Source organism: Aythya marila, assembly GCF_965140915.1.
Source record: "Aythya marila genome assembly, chromosome: 1".
NCBI classification, from domain to species: Eukaryota; Metazoa; Chordata; class Aves; order Anseriformes; family Anatidae; genus Aythya; species Aythya marila.
In genome coordinates, this window is record NC_139042.1 from 204,576,258 (window position 1) to 204,593,068 (window position 16,811).

At 44.3% G+C, this 16,811-nt stretch overlaps 1 protein-coding gene across 1 annotated transcript in view; it reads right to left on the reverse strand.

Annotated features, from left to right (window-relative positions):
- PLXNA4 (plexin A4) overlaps positions 1–16,811 on the reverse strand; it is a gene marked incomplete at its 5' end in the record, with an annotated part of 374,119 nt that overhangs the window by 50,857 nt on the left and 306,451 nt on the right. Inside the window, 4 exons of the mRNA XM_082765856.1 lie at positions 5,251–5,418; positions 7,100–7,236; positions 12,267–12,384; positions 12,984–13,135. Coding sequence (XP_082621982.1) covers positions 5,251–5,418; positions 7,100–7,236; positions 12,267–12,384; positions 12,984–13,135 — 575 coding nt within the window. The remainder of the gene's footprint in view (positions 1–5,250; positions 5,419–7,099; positions 7,237–12,266; positions 12,385–12,983; positions 13,136–16,811) is intronic.

Here is a 16,811-nt window from a genome sequence, read left to right on the forward strand (position 1 = left end):
TAAACTTGCTACAGAAATCATCATTCTGAGTAAGGAAATGCCACTTCATGGAGACACCTACTTCAGTGCTGCCAGGGAACCCAGTCCCACCAAGTCTAGAAGAAACGGAGCCAAAGTCTTCACTCTTGGTCTGAATAAGGCATTTGCTTGGCTTCATTTAGTGAACCAAGCAGATATGCTCTGCAAAATGTGTAGCACCAACATTTGACAGAGTAGAGATTTCTAATCTCTCTGTCCTTTTGCTCAGCCAAAATGTGATTTCCTGAGAAAGTTGATTCATACAAGCCATGACCCTACATTTAGTTGATGTTATTGCTTTTATAACATCTCCCTCAGCCCAGCGTAAGAAGGGGAAATGGAGACAGAGCCTTTTTCATTCCCTGCAGTCAGACGCACCAGAAGGAAACAGCTTTCAACCCTCTTTCCATTCCCTTGCCTCTTGCGTGTAGGAGAGGGAGGAAGGAAAGTGCAAAGGGGCATTCACAGGCCTCAGTAGGAATAAATGTGTGGGTTGGCTTTGAACTCTGCATGGAGGGGAAGGGTTCACCACAGGCAGGTTTGGCCATCCCAAAGCAAAGCAGCGCTTCTCTGCAAGGGTCAGCTCTCCCCTTGCAGCCCATGGGTGCCCGCTGCAGGGGGAACGTGGTGCAAGGGCTGGATGGGGAAGAGTTATCTGAGAAAGCAAAAACCTCAGCTCTCAGGGCTCAGACAGCCAAGGGAGGGTGAGGAAACATCATCAATGCCCAGTCTCTGCTACGGAGCTGAAGGTTTCCCAGGGATGAGGAGCATTCTCATCTGTTTCAGCACCTGCATCTGTAACTCCCCTTGGAAACCGTCCAGGCTTCAAATTATTTCCTGGAGCCCTTTGCTGAGAATGGGAGGGAAAGCCATGCAGAAATCAGCTGGATTTATGAGGGACTGGGAAAAGAAAGCCCAGCATCCCTTTCCTGCCTCTAGGTAAACCTCTACATGCATGAAATGTGAAACAAGTGCATTACAAATGAGACCGGAGAAAACACCAGGGAATAAATAAACTGTAAGGCAGAAACCTAGGCTGGTCAACAAATCTCTCCCAGTTTTAACTTTTGTTTTGCATGTTCCCCATTTATGTTTTATTATTAAACAGATGAGGTAGGTAGGAATTAAGGCAGATATACACCTCTGCTCAACAGTGTGGCTATCAGGTGTCAGAGAGCTGGCTGCAGCTAGCTGGGACTGTGCTTCAGCCCTTCTAGCTGCTTCTACCCTGATAGCCCAAACAGGGCCAGGACACCAGCCAGGACACCACCATGGTGGCCATTCATGGTTTTAAGCTGTTAGCAGTACCCTGGCTTGATTTAAACTGCCTTACTACCCTCCCAGGCAATGCCTGCTCATGTTTAAGGCATGGCAAGGGCCAGGGAGCACTCCCAATAATCAGAAAGGATGAAGCTATACTGCATTTCAAGCAGAAAGATTATTTGATGGTATGGACGGGGGCTATGCAAGCTAGCTGGCTTCAGGTCCAAGGATAGCCCTGAATTAAGTATTTACTAGTTTAAACATGACTTTGACCAAGAATTCTGTAAATTTGAAATCATCTTAAGAATAGGTGCAGGAAAGGTGGTGTGAGGACAGCGGCTTCTTTGCAATAAAAGGTATAAAAAATAAAATAAAATCTTTTCAAAACAAGGAGACACTTTTTTTTTTCTAAACCCAAGCATAGCAAAGGTGTCATCATAGCTCTGACCACAAACCCCAAATCTTTCTCAATAGCTTGTGGTGAAGCCATGAGCTCTACCCATGAGCGTTGTCACAACTGTGTCTTCCTGCAGGTGCTCCTGTGATACTTCTCTGAGAGGTTACTTATGGTCTTGCAAGAAAAGGCTGTACAGACTGATTTATGGACCATGCTTTGGGACCATGCTTTGAGTTCTGCAGAGTACCTCAAGTGCTTATTCACAAGAGAGCTTCCCATCCCTTCCTTACAGAGAAAAATACACCCTCCCGAAAATGCAACTTCACGCTAAGTGTTCCTGACATCATCCAGGGAGACCTGGCTTGTCAAGAACCAGAGGAGAAGGGCATAAAGCAAAATTTTGTTTCTCCATTGTCCTGCTTCTTCTGGACTTTTGGCTGTTGGCCTTTATTATTTTAATTAGTATTTATTATTTTTACGAATCTCTGCTGATTCAGACTAGAAGGGATTTTGTATATTTACTCAACAGTTTTATGTGTTCCAGACATATCAAATGTGTGTGCATATATACATATCTATATATGAGTGTGTGTATATATAAATAAATCCTTTTATTTAATCAACCAAGTCTGTGCACACAGTTTTTAAACCACGTGTTAAAAATTCTGTATTTGTTTTGGAAATTGAGCTTGCAGGCTCCAACCACACTTATAAAGCAAAGCTACAGCAGAGGATCAGAGAGGGGCCTTCTCTCTGAAAAAAAATAAGTAATAATAATAATAAAAAAAGCCAAAGCAATTCTGTTCACTGAAGACATCACCTGAAAACTCACTCCGGCTTGCAAATCCAGCAAATTCAGCTGCTGTTTGCCTTCATGTGAAAACTGGTAGCCATTGCCTTCTGCGGCTGTGGGTAAATGCCCAACTGTAGACACTTCTCACCCAGATCAGAGTAGTGACAGACACTCCTCAGCAAAATGTCAGAGGCGCTAAGACTAAGAGCTTTCTTAATTTAACTCTTTTTTTTTTTTTTTTTGGTCCCAAAAGCTCTAAGCGTAATTTTCTCTCTGCAGACTTGGATAATTGCTGGACGTAATTCAAATCAAACCCAGATCAAATGTATTAATGGAGCCTTATAAAATTCCAGGTACCTGCCAGCCCAGCGTGACTCATTTTTTTTGGCTATGTGAGTAAATTAGCAGTAATCTTTTCTTTATTGTCTTGGAAAATGGCACTTGAGAAGGTTTTAAGCCAGTCTGGGTACATTCATTCACTAATTTTGCAAAGCTGGTTTAGTAGCAATCATCTATCCCTCAAAACAGCTTAGCCCCACAGCCAGGAGTGATGAATCAGAGATTTGCTGTAATGAATCATACTGCATAACAAATATAGCAAGGAAGAGCCTCCTCGGTCTATCTCCAGATCCACATGTCTCTCGTCTAACTTATTTCTTGTTTGATTCCCAGTAGCTGAGCTGGCTGCACTTTTATCCAGCTCTCTGTGGATGCCTTGCTTTGTCTCCATTACAACCTCAGTATGGAGCTCCACAGCTTAAACAATGACAGTCCAAAAAATGGTCTCAGACACCCTGAACCACAGAGGGAATCCTGGATACTGCATCTTCTTTCTCTGCACCCCCCTCCAAGGTTATAATTCAAAATAATTCGAAAGTGCAAAAGAAAGGGCGCAAAGGCAGAGGTGCAGTGGGTAGATCTGGTTAAAATTAGTCTCCTGCTAGTGATCAAGTGGATGCTTTCTATTTTAGAGATACCAAAGAGAATAAAAGCCAGAGGCTGTACCTGAATGATGAGACAGAGTCCCAGTCATTCACCCTAGCAGCTACACACCCTGCAAACAAGCTGGCACCTATGAAACAAGCACCTCTTCCTCTTAGTTTGCTTTATGCTGGGAGGAGGATGGGAGATCTGTGGCAGAAAGCAAAGGGATGCCCTTCAGGGCCAGGCAAAGCTTGGCCATTCCACCTCCAGCCTCTCCTTGGTTGTTTCTTTGTCTCTTGCTGGGAGCTTCAGAAGAGAAACCAGGGAGCAAAGAGGCTCTGGAGAGCTTCTCCTCTCACCTCCCAGCCAGGCCTGAAGCCAGGAGAAGGAAGGGCCCCGTTCTGTAACTTTCCTGGGGATAAAAGGGGAATTCACTCTCCTGGGCTGTCAATCTTACACCTTTTAAGCAGCACTAAACTCACTTTAATAAGGAAGGGAGTAAAGCGATTTCTCATTTCACTGATAACCTGAACTCTGACTGAAAATAAAACCTCCAAATGGAAAATCCAGACACTAAAGCTCCGAGCCCAACGTGTAAAGATTCAATCCGGCTAAATCGGTAAATTCCCTCATGGTAATTAAAGGCACTAATTGATTTGTGAAAACATCTTCTGGAGGGGAGCTGAACTGAGGGGATTTACGAGTCCTGCTCCTAATCCCCAGATACTCCAATCAGTCCAGTTTGACAGGGGAGCAGAGAGCTGAAGTGGATGAATGAAGGGACACTAAGATTTCTTATTTTGTATCTTTTCAAGGAAATACCAGTGCATTTAATGTCTATTTCCTCTTTCTGAGACCATTTCTGCAGGATTCAGAGAGCATTTGGGTAACACTTTGATGCCTTCCACAACCAGAGCAAATGCTGTTCTCAGACACATCACAAAACTTCTGAATTCACTAAAGCAGCATCAATGAGCTGAAGAGCAAAAGGGATGCCTAGAAAGGAGGAAGACCCTTTGATGGGGCAGGGATCTGGGCTCCCTTTGTATTTCATCTCAGGAGATGGCCTTGGGGTTTTCAGGCATGATAGTCAAACAAGCAATATTTATTCCTAAGCCACCAGGTACACTAAAGCTGTGAGAAGGTGGGAATTGCTTTCAAACCCAAGGACTATTCCCTTCTCTTAGCACAGTCATGATGTTTATGTCTGGGTCTAAGAGGCTAATGGATATTTGACTGGTCCTGTCACGATAAAAAAAAAAAAAATTGGACCCAGCCCAAAGGGACCCAAAACATAGCCATGACCAGGAAAAAAGAATTGCAGCCTTTAGGAACACAACAGCTCCAGGGGACTGTGATACCTCTGAGGGAGTATCTGGGTACTGGAGATGAACACCAAGCTGCAGTAAAGAGCTTCAACATCAGGCTGGAGACCTGCTGTACCTGCCTTTGTAATTAAAACATGAAGTCCCCAGGGCAAGCTTCTGGTGAGATTTTGCTGCATTAAGCCAGCAAGGAAGCTGTAGTCTGCTAATGAAGGTTCATTTTGCTTTGGACCGCACCAAGCTTATTTTGAGAAAGAACATGGCTCCTGCCCATCCCTCACAAGGCTCTTTGGAAATTTTCTCCCAGGATTGCACACAGCTATGGAAATCCAAAGTGCTACAGTGAATACAGAGAGCTTTGCTGGCATTTATTGCCTTCCTAAGAGGCAAGTCCACCAGCTCTCATGGTTCTTGGGATCTGGAAGTGGAATCTTGGAAAGCACTTTCCTATATCAAAGACCATCACAAACATACCAGTGCTGCAGGAGAAAATGAGGGAAGCTGGTAGGGTGCGTTCCTGGGATGCTCACCTGAAGATGCTCCACTCAGGCTCAATCCTCAGGATGGTTGGATCCTCCACATACTCGTACTGCAGCTCCTGATGTATCTTGGCCTTGTCCACCCTCACAGACACCTTCACCTTCTCAAAGCCTTCGTCCGAGGCAGTGGTGTTACAGACAATATGTTTGGTGGATCTCCTGTGAGCAGAAGCGAATAAATGTAAACCAGGCTCTGCCAGCAGCAAATCAATAGTGCCAATAACAGCCCAGCTTAAGTCCTCTGACCTTAGCCTATTCCCTGTGAAGTGGAGAAGCTTGCTGCTTCAGGAATATGCTGGGAACAGTGTGACACGTTCAGCTGAGGAAGTGACATTGCCTTTTCACTGGTTTAAACAAAACTACAAGAGCCACCTTTACTCAGGTCTCAGAATATAAACCGAATCCCGAGGGAAGTCCAAACCAGACCTCTCTCCAGAAATGTTTCTGTGCGATTAAATACATGATGGATGTTTCCTTCCTGCCTGCAGGCACATGCAGCAGCAGCTCGTAAAAGGGGGTGTTTGCACCTCAGCTATCCAGTCTGGGATAATAAAGTTGACTTTGCATTAGGACTGTAAGGCTTGTTTAACTGCAGTTTGCAACATGCCTGAGACTTCTGCATGGGAAGTGCTAATGTAGTGGGAAGAATTTTATGGTTTTACTTAAAATGGATTCCGCATAAAAGTCTTCCTTTGGGGACTGGCTCAAAACCAGCTCCAGGTCTGAATTTTGCAGTGGCATTGCCTTCCATAAAGAGCCAAAAATTCAGTCCCCAAACACCCCCAGCCTTCCCAGCACTGTGATTTGTGACACAGATTCATCTTATATCCCTAGAAAGATGAAGAAGGGTTCATCCTTCCCTTGCAGCATGGCATTCAGCCTCCAGGTGCTCTTCAAATTTCATCAAAAGTCCAAGCATTGTCAATGCCTTCTAAAACTCCCCAGTCTCTTTAGTAAGCAACTCCAAGCAGCTGTGGTTCCCGCTTGGCCTTTTAAATCACAAGCTGTGACTTCACCCTCCTGAATTATAGATGTTAAATCACGCCACAGTCCTGACAGGCAGCTGAAGAGGATTCCAGCATCCTGGAGAGGGAAGCACTTTGCCCCAAGACCTTGGTCCCAGGTCCCAGGTCCCCTCTGAATGGACCCTTCTTCTGCCAAGGAGAAGCAGGGAGAAATTGTGCCAACTTTGTCTTGAGCTTCCACCAATACTGGCAGCAAAGTGCATTGCACTGGGTAGTTTGGAGCTGCAGGAGCCCCTGGGAACTGGATTTAGGTTCATTCTCACAGGGATCAGGGAACATTCAGCAGGTAACACTGACATTAAGCCTCTCTGAACTGCAATTGAACAGAAGCCAACCCCGAGCTGAAACGCTGCAAGTCATCCATTTCTTAGCACCATGGGACTATTCTAGGCTAACAGGGAGGTGTTTTAATACTTAAAATTGGTGTTGTCAGATTTTCTTTTTTTTTGCCTCTTCTAAAGTAGGGACATGAAAATGAATCTTTTAAATTATGTACCCTCAGAGCAAGTAGCAAAACATGGGACCATGGAGAATTGCAGTGAAATTTGACAAGGGGCCATGGAAAAAGCCCATCAAATACCAATCAAAATAATGAAATAAATACTGTTCTCCCCCAAAAAACAAAAACATGCACAGTGCAGTTGTGCTGATGGAGCACAGAGCAGAATGCTCTTTTCCATGGCAGAATAGACATGGTTATAAGCAAAAAAGTCACTCGAAGGAAAGGGTGTTTGGGCTGCAGGAGAAGTCTCCTGTCTGCGATTGCTCACATCTTTCAGGTTGAGGTATACAAGGTAGGAAGGACTCCTCTGTACCTGTAGAAGAGGCAGGGCTGTCTCCCAAAGGTCACGATGACATTGCTGCCTGCGTTGAGGTTGTTGCCCGTAATTGTCACCTGGGTGCCACCCGACACGGGTCCCCGCTTCGGCTTGAGATCAGAGAGTGTCAGAGTCTGTAAAAGCAAAGGGTGATGCTGAAAACACAGAATAACAAAGATACCTTCCCTCTCTCTTTTTAGTGCTGGAGAAAGGTAGGCGCACCCAGGGGGTTAGCCACGTTAGGTGAACTTCAGAAGATGCCCATATTTTCCTGCTAAAAGAGGAGAATTGAATGACTCCAGTCCTTTAATAGAAACTGCTTGAATGCTGACTTTGGTGAGATGAACTCAGACTTAACCCCAGTCTGGTTTCACTTTGCAAAATAAGGCCTGCCCTTATACCCACTAGGAAATACTGTGTGCTTCCAAAGTCAGTTCCATGCCTGAATCAGCTGCAGCCACGACCTCCCATCTCCGCTGCCCATTTGATAGAGCTCAGGAGATTTTTTGCTATTGTGCAACACCACTTTTGCAAGATAAGCTGGATCTCACACTGCCTTGTTTGATCTTAATGGTGGCCCTTTGCCTCTGGAGAAAACTGCAGAGCTCACAAGTGATAAAAGCCAGCAGGTGCTTAGGGACATGGTTCAGTGGTAGGCTTGGTAGTGCTAAGTTAACTGTTGGACTTGACGATCTTAGGTCTTTTCAAACCTAAATGATTCTATGATTTTAAGATTACTCTAAAGGTTATTGATCTATCATGGGTAGAGGACCTGCTGTACAGCTTAGGAGGATGCCTAAAAATTTCCCTGTGCTCACAGCCTTTTCCCTGGGAAGGAAGAGAGCTGACCGTCCTGTAGTCCCAAAGCTGGGAGCTTGTGTTCTGTCTCTCCCATGGGCACACCACGCGACCCCAGGTCTTTCTCTTTATCTCTCTTTTCAGACTTTGACTCTGAAACAGTCTTGTACTGCATTTGTGTCCTGCACTAATACTGCACAGCGTCACTCATGTTAAGGTGTGCTCTGAAATACTACAGCCACAAGAAAGAAGAGCACTGCCCATATGAACATTTTTTTTTCTGTTTCTGCTGATTGTCTCAGCCTCTTTTCCAAACATAACACAGTATTGCATTAATATATCAAAAAGAGGGCATAATTCCTTTAGAGGCCCCAAATCTCAAACCTTTTTCTTGCCTTCCTACTCTCTATTCTTCCCAAAAGCAAGATAAAATGCTTGTACTCTGAAGGCACAGATCACCCTGTTACCACAATGCAGAGAGGAGACATCCATTTTCAGGGAGAAATTTGGAGTTACAGTTTATTCTTTCATTTGCATTTTAATAGAAAAACTTTCCACTCAGTCCCAAGTGAAAAGCCACTATATGCATTTAAATGAAGGTGTTTTTTTTTTTTTTTTTTTTTTTTTTCCTCTCTAAGAATGATGACACAAATGCTTGAAGCTCTCCTCAACATCTCCGAATGAGCAGGTACATCATGCAGTCACCTTATTGAGCTTTGGAGACCATTAATCTCCGTTCATAAAACTGCCTGACACATCAGAGCTCCCCCTTTCACACACACGAAACTCCCTCCGTTCTTGTGCCCTTATGGCTAATCATTTTGAAAAACAGCGGCGAAGTTTCCACTTTGCTTTTGTTCAAAATGAAGTTACTGCTTGGAGACAGAGCTGAACTCCAAAATCAGAGATACTGACCAGTAGAAAAAAAAAATATTGACAGAGCTGGACTTTTCTTGTGTTCACACTTGCCTGTTTCTGACATGGTGAATTTAAAACTGTTTTGCCTCGAGAAGTTGCTCACTTATCAGTTTCTGAAGGTTGGGAGGACGTACAAGAAGAAAGAAACAAGAAGTGCCCTATTTTTTACACTTGTCTAAGAATATTCTCCAGCAGGTGTTATTGGGATACAAGGTGCAAAAAGAGCTGGGTCTTCGGTATGTTGTGTTTCTTTATCTTTAGGGTACTGCCTCGTGCTGTGATGGCAACTCCTCTTCCTCATTGATAGCCGTTATTCAAATACAAGTTGTGACTGCCCATGAGCTTGCTGCTGGGAGATGACTTCCCATCCATAAAAAATGGGTTGAGAATTGCCAGCTTGGTGGCACACAACTGCCCAGCAATAGTAGCTACTTTACTAACCACAGCAGGACATTTGAGTCAAAGACCCAAATCCCTTGTCCCAGTCCTTGATGGGCACATCTGCCCTTCTCCTCAATAGCTGATAAAACGGCCATGCTCAATTCAGGGTTCTTGCAGACCCAAATTACATCAGTGATGCTCCTTGGCAAAGCACCGATGTATCTCATGCCGATCTTACAAAAGGCTTTGTGGCTGAGCTTTCCAAGTTGTGATAAACCATTAATTATTTACAGTGGCGTTCATAAATATTGCACAGCGTGTTTGCAGTAAAACTCAGCCTCCAGACTGTTCACCATCTCCTGGCTGGTGAAAGGTGATGGAAAATGCACGGGGGTCTAGTGGATCTGCAACAGGCTGAAGTGGGCAGTGACAGTGAGGGAAAGAGGAATTCAGAAAATCTCCTATATCTTTCTAGGGATTTGACCACTTTCCTCTGCTCCTCAACCTTTTACTTGCCTCTTCTACCTCCTTGGCATAAGCTGTCGGCAGAGAAGCTGCCCTCAGAGCTGTGTCTAAATTGACCTCATGGTGCACATCAAGACCTTGGTTCCCAGGTAATTCCTCCTGAGGACAAGGGCAGAGCAAGACATGGCCCACAGGCAGCTTGTGCACCCCGTTGTCCTTTCTATTAGGTCAATGGCAGCAGCAGGAGGGGCAGCATGGAGCCCCCTCTCAACCCAAAGTAATAGGGAGATATGCTCAAAATGCTCTCCTGGAACAAGGATTATAGGAGCAGGTCCAGAAGAAAAACAACCAGATCACCCCACAGCACCTGCACTGAGCCAGAGACAGAATATAAACTCAATTCAGAATCTGATTTGGGAAAAAAAAAAAAAAAAAAGAAAAAGGAAGAAGAAAAAAAGAAAAGGTAAAATTTCTTGGATTGAAAGACAATAGCAATAAAATCATAGCAACAAATTAAGTAACATAAAAAGAGAAAGAAAAAAAAAAGAAACGATTTTCATTTAGATCATCATAAATTTAATTTCAGCCTGCAACCAAAAGGTTTGTTTCCCTTTTGGCTTATTGAACTCTCTAATGCAATTTGCATTTTTGATCACAGACCAGTTAAAAACAAACTAACAGCATTTTGAATTCAAAAGTTCTGGTTAGAAACGTTGGGAAGAACTGTTCTAGCATCTCTAAATTAAACTGCCTCTTTTTTAAAGCACCGAAATTAAGGATTCTGTTGAATTCAAAGCATCAGCTTTGAATTTCTCGCAGGAGAGGGGGAGGCTGAAACTATCGGCCAGGTTTGACCTTGCTTGGCTTCATACCTTTTGCAAAAGTAATTTCCAGAGGATTTGCTATGCGTCAGGAAGTGGCATTTAACTCCCGTGAGATGCCCTGCCGTAGCTCTCAAACATCTTCCTCCCCGTAAAGCTGCCACCCACCACTGCCAGATGCCAAGGTGTGCAGTGTGTGCAACAACATCTCTACTCTCCTGGCAGAATATGGGAGGGAGCTAAGCCACGCCAATGAACACAGCTCCTGCTACGAAAGCAGTGGACACGGGAGAGGACGTATGATGGGCAGGCTGGGGAGCACCGGTGTTTTATTCTGTCTAGCACAAAGGTATCAAGGTATGCAGCAGAGAAAACCCTGTTGGCTTCATGCTCATGCACGGCTGGGAGAGCTGGCAGCCGGAAAGCCAGCAAGCAAAGGGAAAAGCTGTCACAGATGGACACGGATGATCAAAGTCAGATAGTAATTCCAAGAGTAGCAAAGGTGACGTGCTGAAGTGTAATGTCTTGGAAAGAGCCCTTCTGTCGGCATGGTGGGGGCCACCTCTTGAGGCATCTCTGTGCCCCAACCACTGTAGCACCTGAGTGACATTGGAAAATACAGAGATCTCTGTAGCTCAAGGGGGAAATCTGAGAGATTTGCATTCATTACTAGTTCCCTTTACCATAAAAAGATACTTGGGCATGTGAATTATTTTAGAAAAGGCCCATTCCCTTGCAGGAGTTGAGAGAATCTGATGGAAACAAAGAGACCCTCTCATCTCAGACCTTCACAATCTGCACAGAGCAAGGCCAGTCAATGCTTGCCTGTCCCCAGCAAGGGGTCTTAAAAGGAATAAGCAGGTCTCTTGGGCAAGAAAGATGGACAGAAAAGGAGAGAATGGAGCAAAACAAGTCAAATGCACAACATTCACTGGGCTCTATTACTCTCCATGAGGCTTTCACCATGGCAAAGCAACATTTCATTTTGAACTTGCACATCTGTAGTAGTGCAGGATCAGGCCCAGATCCCCTCTGACTGCTTTGCAAGCTGATGTCCTAGACAGAGAATGTATCACACCAATCTATGAAACCCACCAGCATCTCTAAAAAGAGAAGTGTGGTTACAATTTGAGTGCTGTTTAAAAGCAGAGCAGACTCCAGATGACCTGCTAAAGGTGGCCACTCACGATAGGAATCTTTCTGTTTTGGAAAATTTGGAAATTTTTAATATTTGGGGCTGGAGATGGCCCCAGTAATACCTTACAGCTCACTCGCAGCCTCACCTTGTCCCTCCTGATCTAGTGCTTCTAGCACTGCTTCTCCTGGACACATAGAAGACCACCTTACACAAGGGCCCCTTGAACTGTACACCTTCAGGATGCTGGCAGGGCTAACATCCCACCAAGGAAAAGAGAGATACCAGGAAGGTTTTTTTTTTTTTTCCTTTTTTTCTTCCCCCCCTTTTTTATTTAATTTTCTTTTCTATATAGCACTTTTAACTATTAATGAGGATTTTTTGTACTAATTTGGACCGTGGCTGTATCTAACTGTAACTGGACTAATAATCTGGACTATTATTAGACTGTTAAAACATTAATTAAGCAAGCTATTTTTGCTCATGAAAAATTTTCAAAAGGAAATGAAAGGAACAACTTGGAGTGCTCAGGATGTCAGTGAAGGGCTCAGAGGCTGAATTTAGTCAAGGAGAACAGACGGACACAGAGAAACGAACCAGGTGTGAGGACCTTCAGGGCCCAGGATATCTTCCTGCAGGATCTTACCATGAAGTAGTAGAGCTGTGAAGACCTGGCCATGAACTCGGGTTTGCATTCGGCCACACAGATCTCCACAAATCCAGCATGCTGGCTCGGCTTGGCCTCCCCCATCTCACATACTATCCTGTGCAGAAAACAGAAGCAGAGGCAAGGTTTTAGAGATGGTTTTGCAGTCTGGGTGGGAAGAAAGCAGAGGAAACAGTCCACGTTCTTGGGGAATGGGCTGTAGACTTAATCCATCTGCTGCTTTCTAGTCCAGGATCCAAACTGTGCACTACGTTAGTCTTGAAAGAATGATGCTTTTTGTCTGTTGGCACTGAGCAGATACTTAGCTGGTGTAAACCACCATACCTTCACTTCATTCACCAGACAAATTCTGGGCAGAGGTCATGTCTGTGTCTGGTGGACAGCTTTGCAGCTGTAGGACTTGATCATTTCTGCACGGAGAAAGCTGCTTTTTGGGGCTGCTGCCCCACAAATTGGGATTGAACACCCTTGTGGTGGCTGTTATTTGAAAAATAGATAACCACCCAAAGATATCACCCAAAATATGCAATCTAAATATGGTAATAAATGGGTTATTAGCTCCTGAGCTGTTAGAGAGGAATGATATCTTCTTGGGATTTCAGGAAAAAGGAGAATGAATTCCTCAAAGACCCTACACGTAGTAATAACTGGTAGTAGGTGTGCTGTGGCCCAGTGTCTGCCACACACCCAACTTACTGCTCTGCTGGGATGTACCCTTCCACCAACGGTTTGCACTCCACTCCAGCCACCTTGACGTGAGATGCGATGTCTCTGAACTCCAGCCCCAGATTCTCCCCACGGATGGTCACTTTGGTCCCTCCTTCACGAGGGCCTGTCACCGGATTGATCTGGAGAAACAAGTCGAGAAATGGGAGAATAATCAGTCTACCTACGTAAAGATATCAGCATCCTGCTGGGTGAAAGAAGAGGAAGTATGAGGCTTCTTTGTGACCACTAAAGACATTCATAGTTATGAATATTGATCAACTGAAGTAACCAACCTACTCCAGATATATCACTGGGTCCAGCTCCCTTGTAAATGCACTGTTTCACACATGGTCCAGCCTCCTGCCTCATATCTCATTTCTTCTCTTTAGACTACTTGCAAAACAGCAAGAGAAATAAATGTCTTTGAGATAGGACCAAGAGTTTCTAGTGTTGCAGCTGAGTTCTGCACTTTATACACATAAATTGCAAAAAGGCAGGAGTGGGCCATGGTACAAAAAAAAAGTAAGAAAGAACAAGAAAAGGACATAGTGAATTTATCTGGAAATGATGTAAGTGGCTTTAGCCAGACACTGTACAAAAAGTACAAAAAACCCAAAGCACAAGGAGTTTTTGATTTGGTCTGGAGGAAGATATTGAACATTGCTGACGAACTCAGCTGAAAATGTCCATCTGAAAACAACAACAACAACAAAACAGCTCAGACACAATGGAAACAGAGTGCCAGGTTATGTACAGAGCAGGCAGACAGTGACAGGGACAGTAGCAACAGCTGCTATGTGCCAACACATCTCCAAAAAAAAACCCAGCTGCCCTCATGGAAGAGCTGGGTCCAGTGGAAGGGCAGTGATGGTAACATGGTGTTTGTGGGGTGGAAGACTCTTTGCTCTTGGTTCCTTAGCCTCAGAATTAAATGGACGGATGTCTTAGCAGTCGTGACGGTTGGTGCATGACATTTGCTCACCGGTCTGGACCTTCACCAGACTTTAAGAGGGGTAGGATCACTGCATCTCACTAAGCTACCTCCACGCAATATTTCCAGCCCATGCAGAGGGGGGGTGTAAGTGGGAGAACACTCTGCATTGCATCTATCACCCTGGTTCAGAGGCGGGTGAAAATTAGCCTTGTCGATGTCTCCTCAACATTAAAACAGCACGGAAATCATGGGGCCGGCCCTTAATTATTTCATTTCTGCCTTTCCAATTATTTACGGTGCCCAAATGTTTTGCCATATGACTGGCGAGCTGAAAGGATCTTCTAATGCTGCTTTCAAAGGGTATTTCCTGCCGCCCATTCGGGATGTTGTGGCTGCCATCTGCCAGCACTGGCAAGGCTCTCCCTGCAGTGAGGACGGGGGAATTCCCTTTCTGAGGTCAGTACCCGTTGGCCAATGGCCCTGCCAACTGGGAATCCAGGTCTGGCAGCTAGACCTTTGCCTAGCAGTGTGACTGGCAGGCAAAGCCGAGGCATTGGCATGAGCAGGACTGCCCATGACCACTTCCCAGCCCCGAGTCTGGCACCACAGTTAGCCTAATTTTGACCGAGAGGCTAATTTTTAGGCTGTAGAATCACAGAAGCATTGAATGGCTTGGGTTGGAAGGGACCTTAAAGCCCATCTAATTCCAATCCTCCTCCCACTAAATCAAGTCACCCAAAGCCCCATCCAACCTGGCCTTGAACCTTCCAGGGATGGGGCAGCCACAGCTTCTGCAGGCAGCCTGTTCCTGTGTCCTGCCAAGTCCATCTTTAATAAATGGAGACAGGCCCTGGAACCTCTAGAGGATACTTTATTCTAGGGTATTTAATATTAGGTACCAAAAACCACCTCCCATACGACTATGTCTTTGCTTTGACTGTACAGAGAGCCTACAGATGTCAACAATTTAATAGCATAGATGATGACAAGGGCTGGATCCTCTAGGTTTGTCTGGTGTTGACACAACTTCTGCACTACAAGTCCTCTGCAATGGTCTGGGTAGGAAACCATGAAAGGAAGCATTAGCATAAAGCGAAATTCATCAAAATCTTTGCTTTTCATCCAAACTAGAGATGCTGAGGGATACTGCTTAAGCCTGAAAAGAAAATATCACAACATTCATAAAACAGATAGATGAGATTTATTTGGGTTGGCTGAAGGTTTCACCTTTGTGTGGCCTGTGATGATGATAGACAAGCAGAAGATGGATAAAAAGAAACAGAAAAAGAGAGGCATTTGTGGTTATCATCCAGAAAATGAGGAACATATCTTTAAAAAAAAAAAAAAAGAATAAAAATGGAATTTCTATTCGAGGATAAACTAATACCGATTGTCTCAGCTGGGGACTCAGCAATGAAAACTTGAGCTATTTCTCAAAAATGGCAATTCCAAAATATTTTTATTTTGAATCTTTAATAGGTATCTATTCAAGCAAAGTTTTATATTTGAAATATTTATTTCGCAGACATCAGTTAATCCCCTTCTGATAAAACAAAACACTTTATATGAATGATGATGAAAGGCTAGATAATACCTAGATAATGGTGCAGACCGCATCATATCATACAAAACCATCCTAAGATGTACTAAAAGTGAAAAGAGAAAGTTAAATCACAATTTCAAGGTTTTATTTTATTTCCCTATGTATTAGACTCTTTTTTTTTAGAAAATAACTCAGTTCCCCATGAAATGTTTTGATACCTTTGTGTGGTTATTAAACTTGCTATCAAGTAGTTTTTACTTGTTCCAGTAAGGTAGGTGTCTAGTAAGGTAGGTCTGTGGCTAATAAGGGCTCACCTATCCTTGAAAGCACTTGCTAGTATGTGGAATGTACCCCACAGCATGTCAAGAGAGGATTTTTTTGATGGTATAACTAATGTCATTACAAAGAATAAAAGGATGTGTAGTGTAAAAAGGAACATCTTGCTAGAAGAAGTCCTTTATTTTGTAGAACGAGGGGTGGGTTTGAGACAAAAGTCACAGAAACTCAGCGGAAACATTATGATCCTCCTTCCATGGGAATTTTTAAAAAATGTGATGAATCAAAAAGTGTCAACAGGAAACTTCCTAGATCAAAATCAGCACAACACCCCTGAAAATCCCCAATTAAACAATGCAATTTTTTTTTAATAATTTCTGATGCTGCAAAGCCCACATATTTCCTTAAAAACGGGTGGACTTGGGATTCTCCCAGGAGTGTACCCCAGCTCACTTCACTCCCACAGATGCCTACAACAAGAAGAAGGTGCTACTGCACTGTTTTCACAGCGAGGGAGAAAGAGCCTGTTCCTATCACAGGTGCAAAAATCTGGAATGAGACCTGTCAGTTTTGCAGAGGGGAATGCAGCCAGGGATACGAAAGCTGCCAGGGAGCCTCAGCTTTCTCTCCGAGACCCAGAGCTATGACGCCGCATCACAATTTACGCCCTCTGCTAGCATCAGCCTAATGCCACTGCTTGTCACTCCGACGGAAGGTTTTCATGGCTGAGAGAGCCCCTAAGTCCTTTAATTTCACTGAGTGGCAATATAAATGCAGGAGCCAGGAAATAAGTGCAGGTTGTGGGAAGCTGTGTGCTGGGGTGCATGCGTGTGTGTGTGTGCCTGTGCAAGTGTGAGGACACGTGTTATTTCTCCTCCCTCGCCTCCACGGATATTTCCCTGGCTCCTGGCCAGACTACACTTGCTCTTACCAACCGCTCCAGACGTGCCATTAGCTGCAATATATATCCAGTCACTCGAGATTACTTCCATGCTAATGGCTCAGAAAAAAAGACTTTCCAAGAGCTACTTACGATCTCACCAGACAGTTGGAATATTTCATG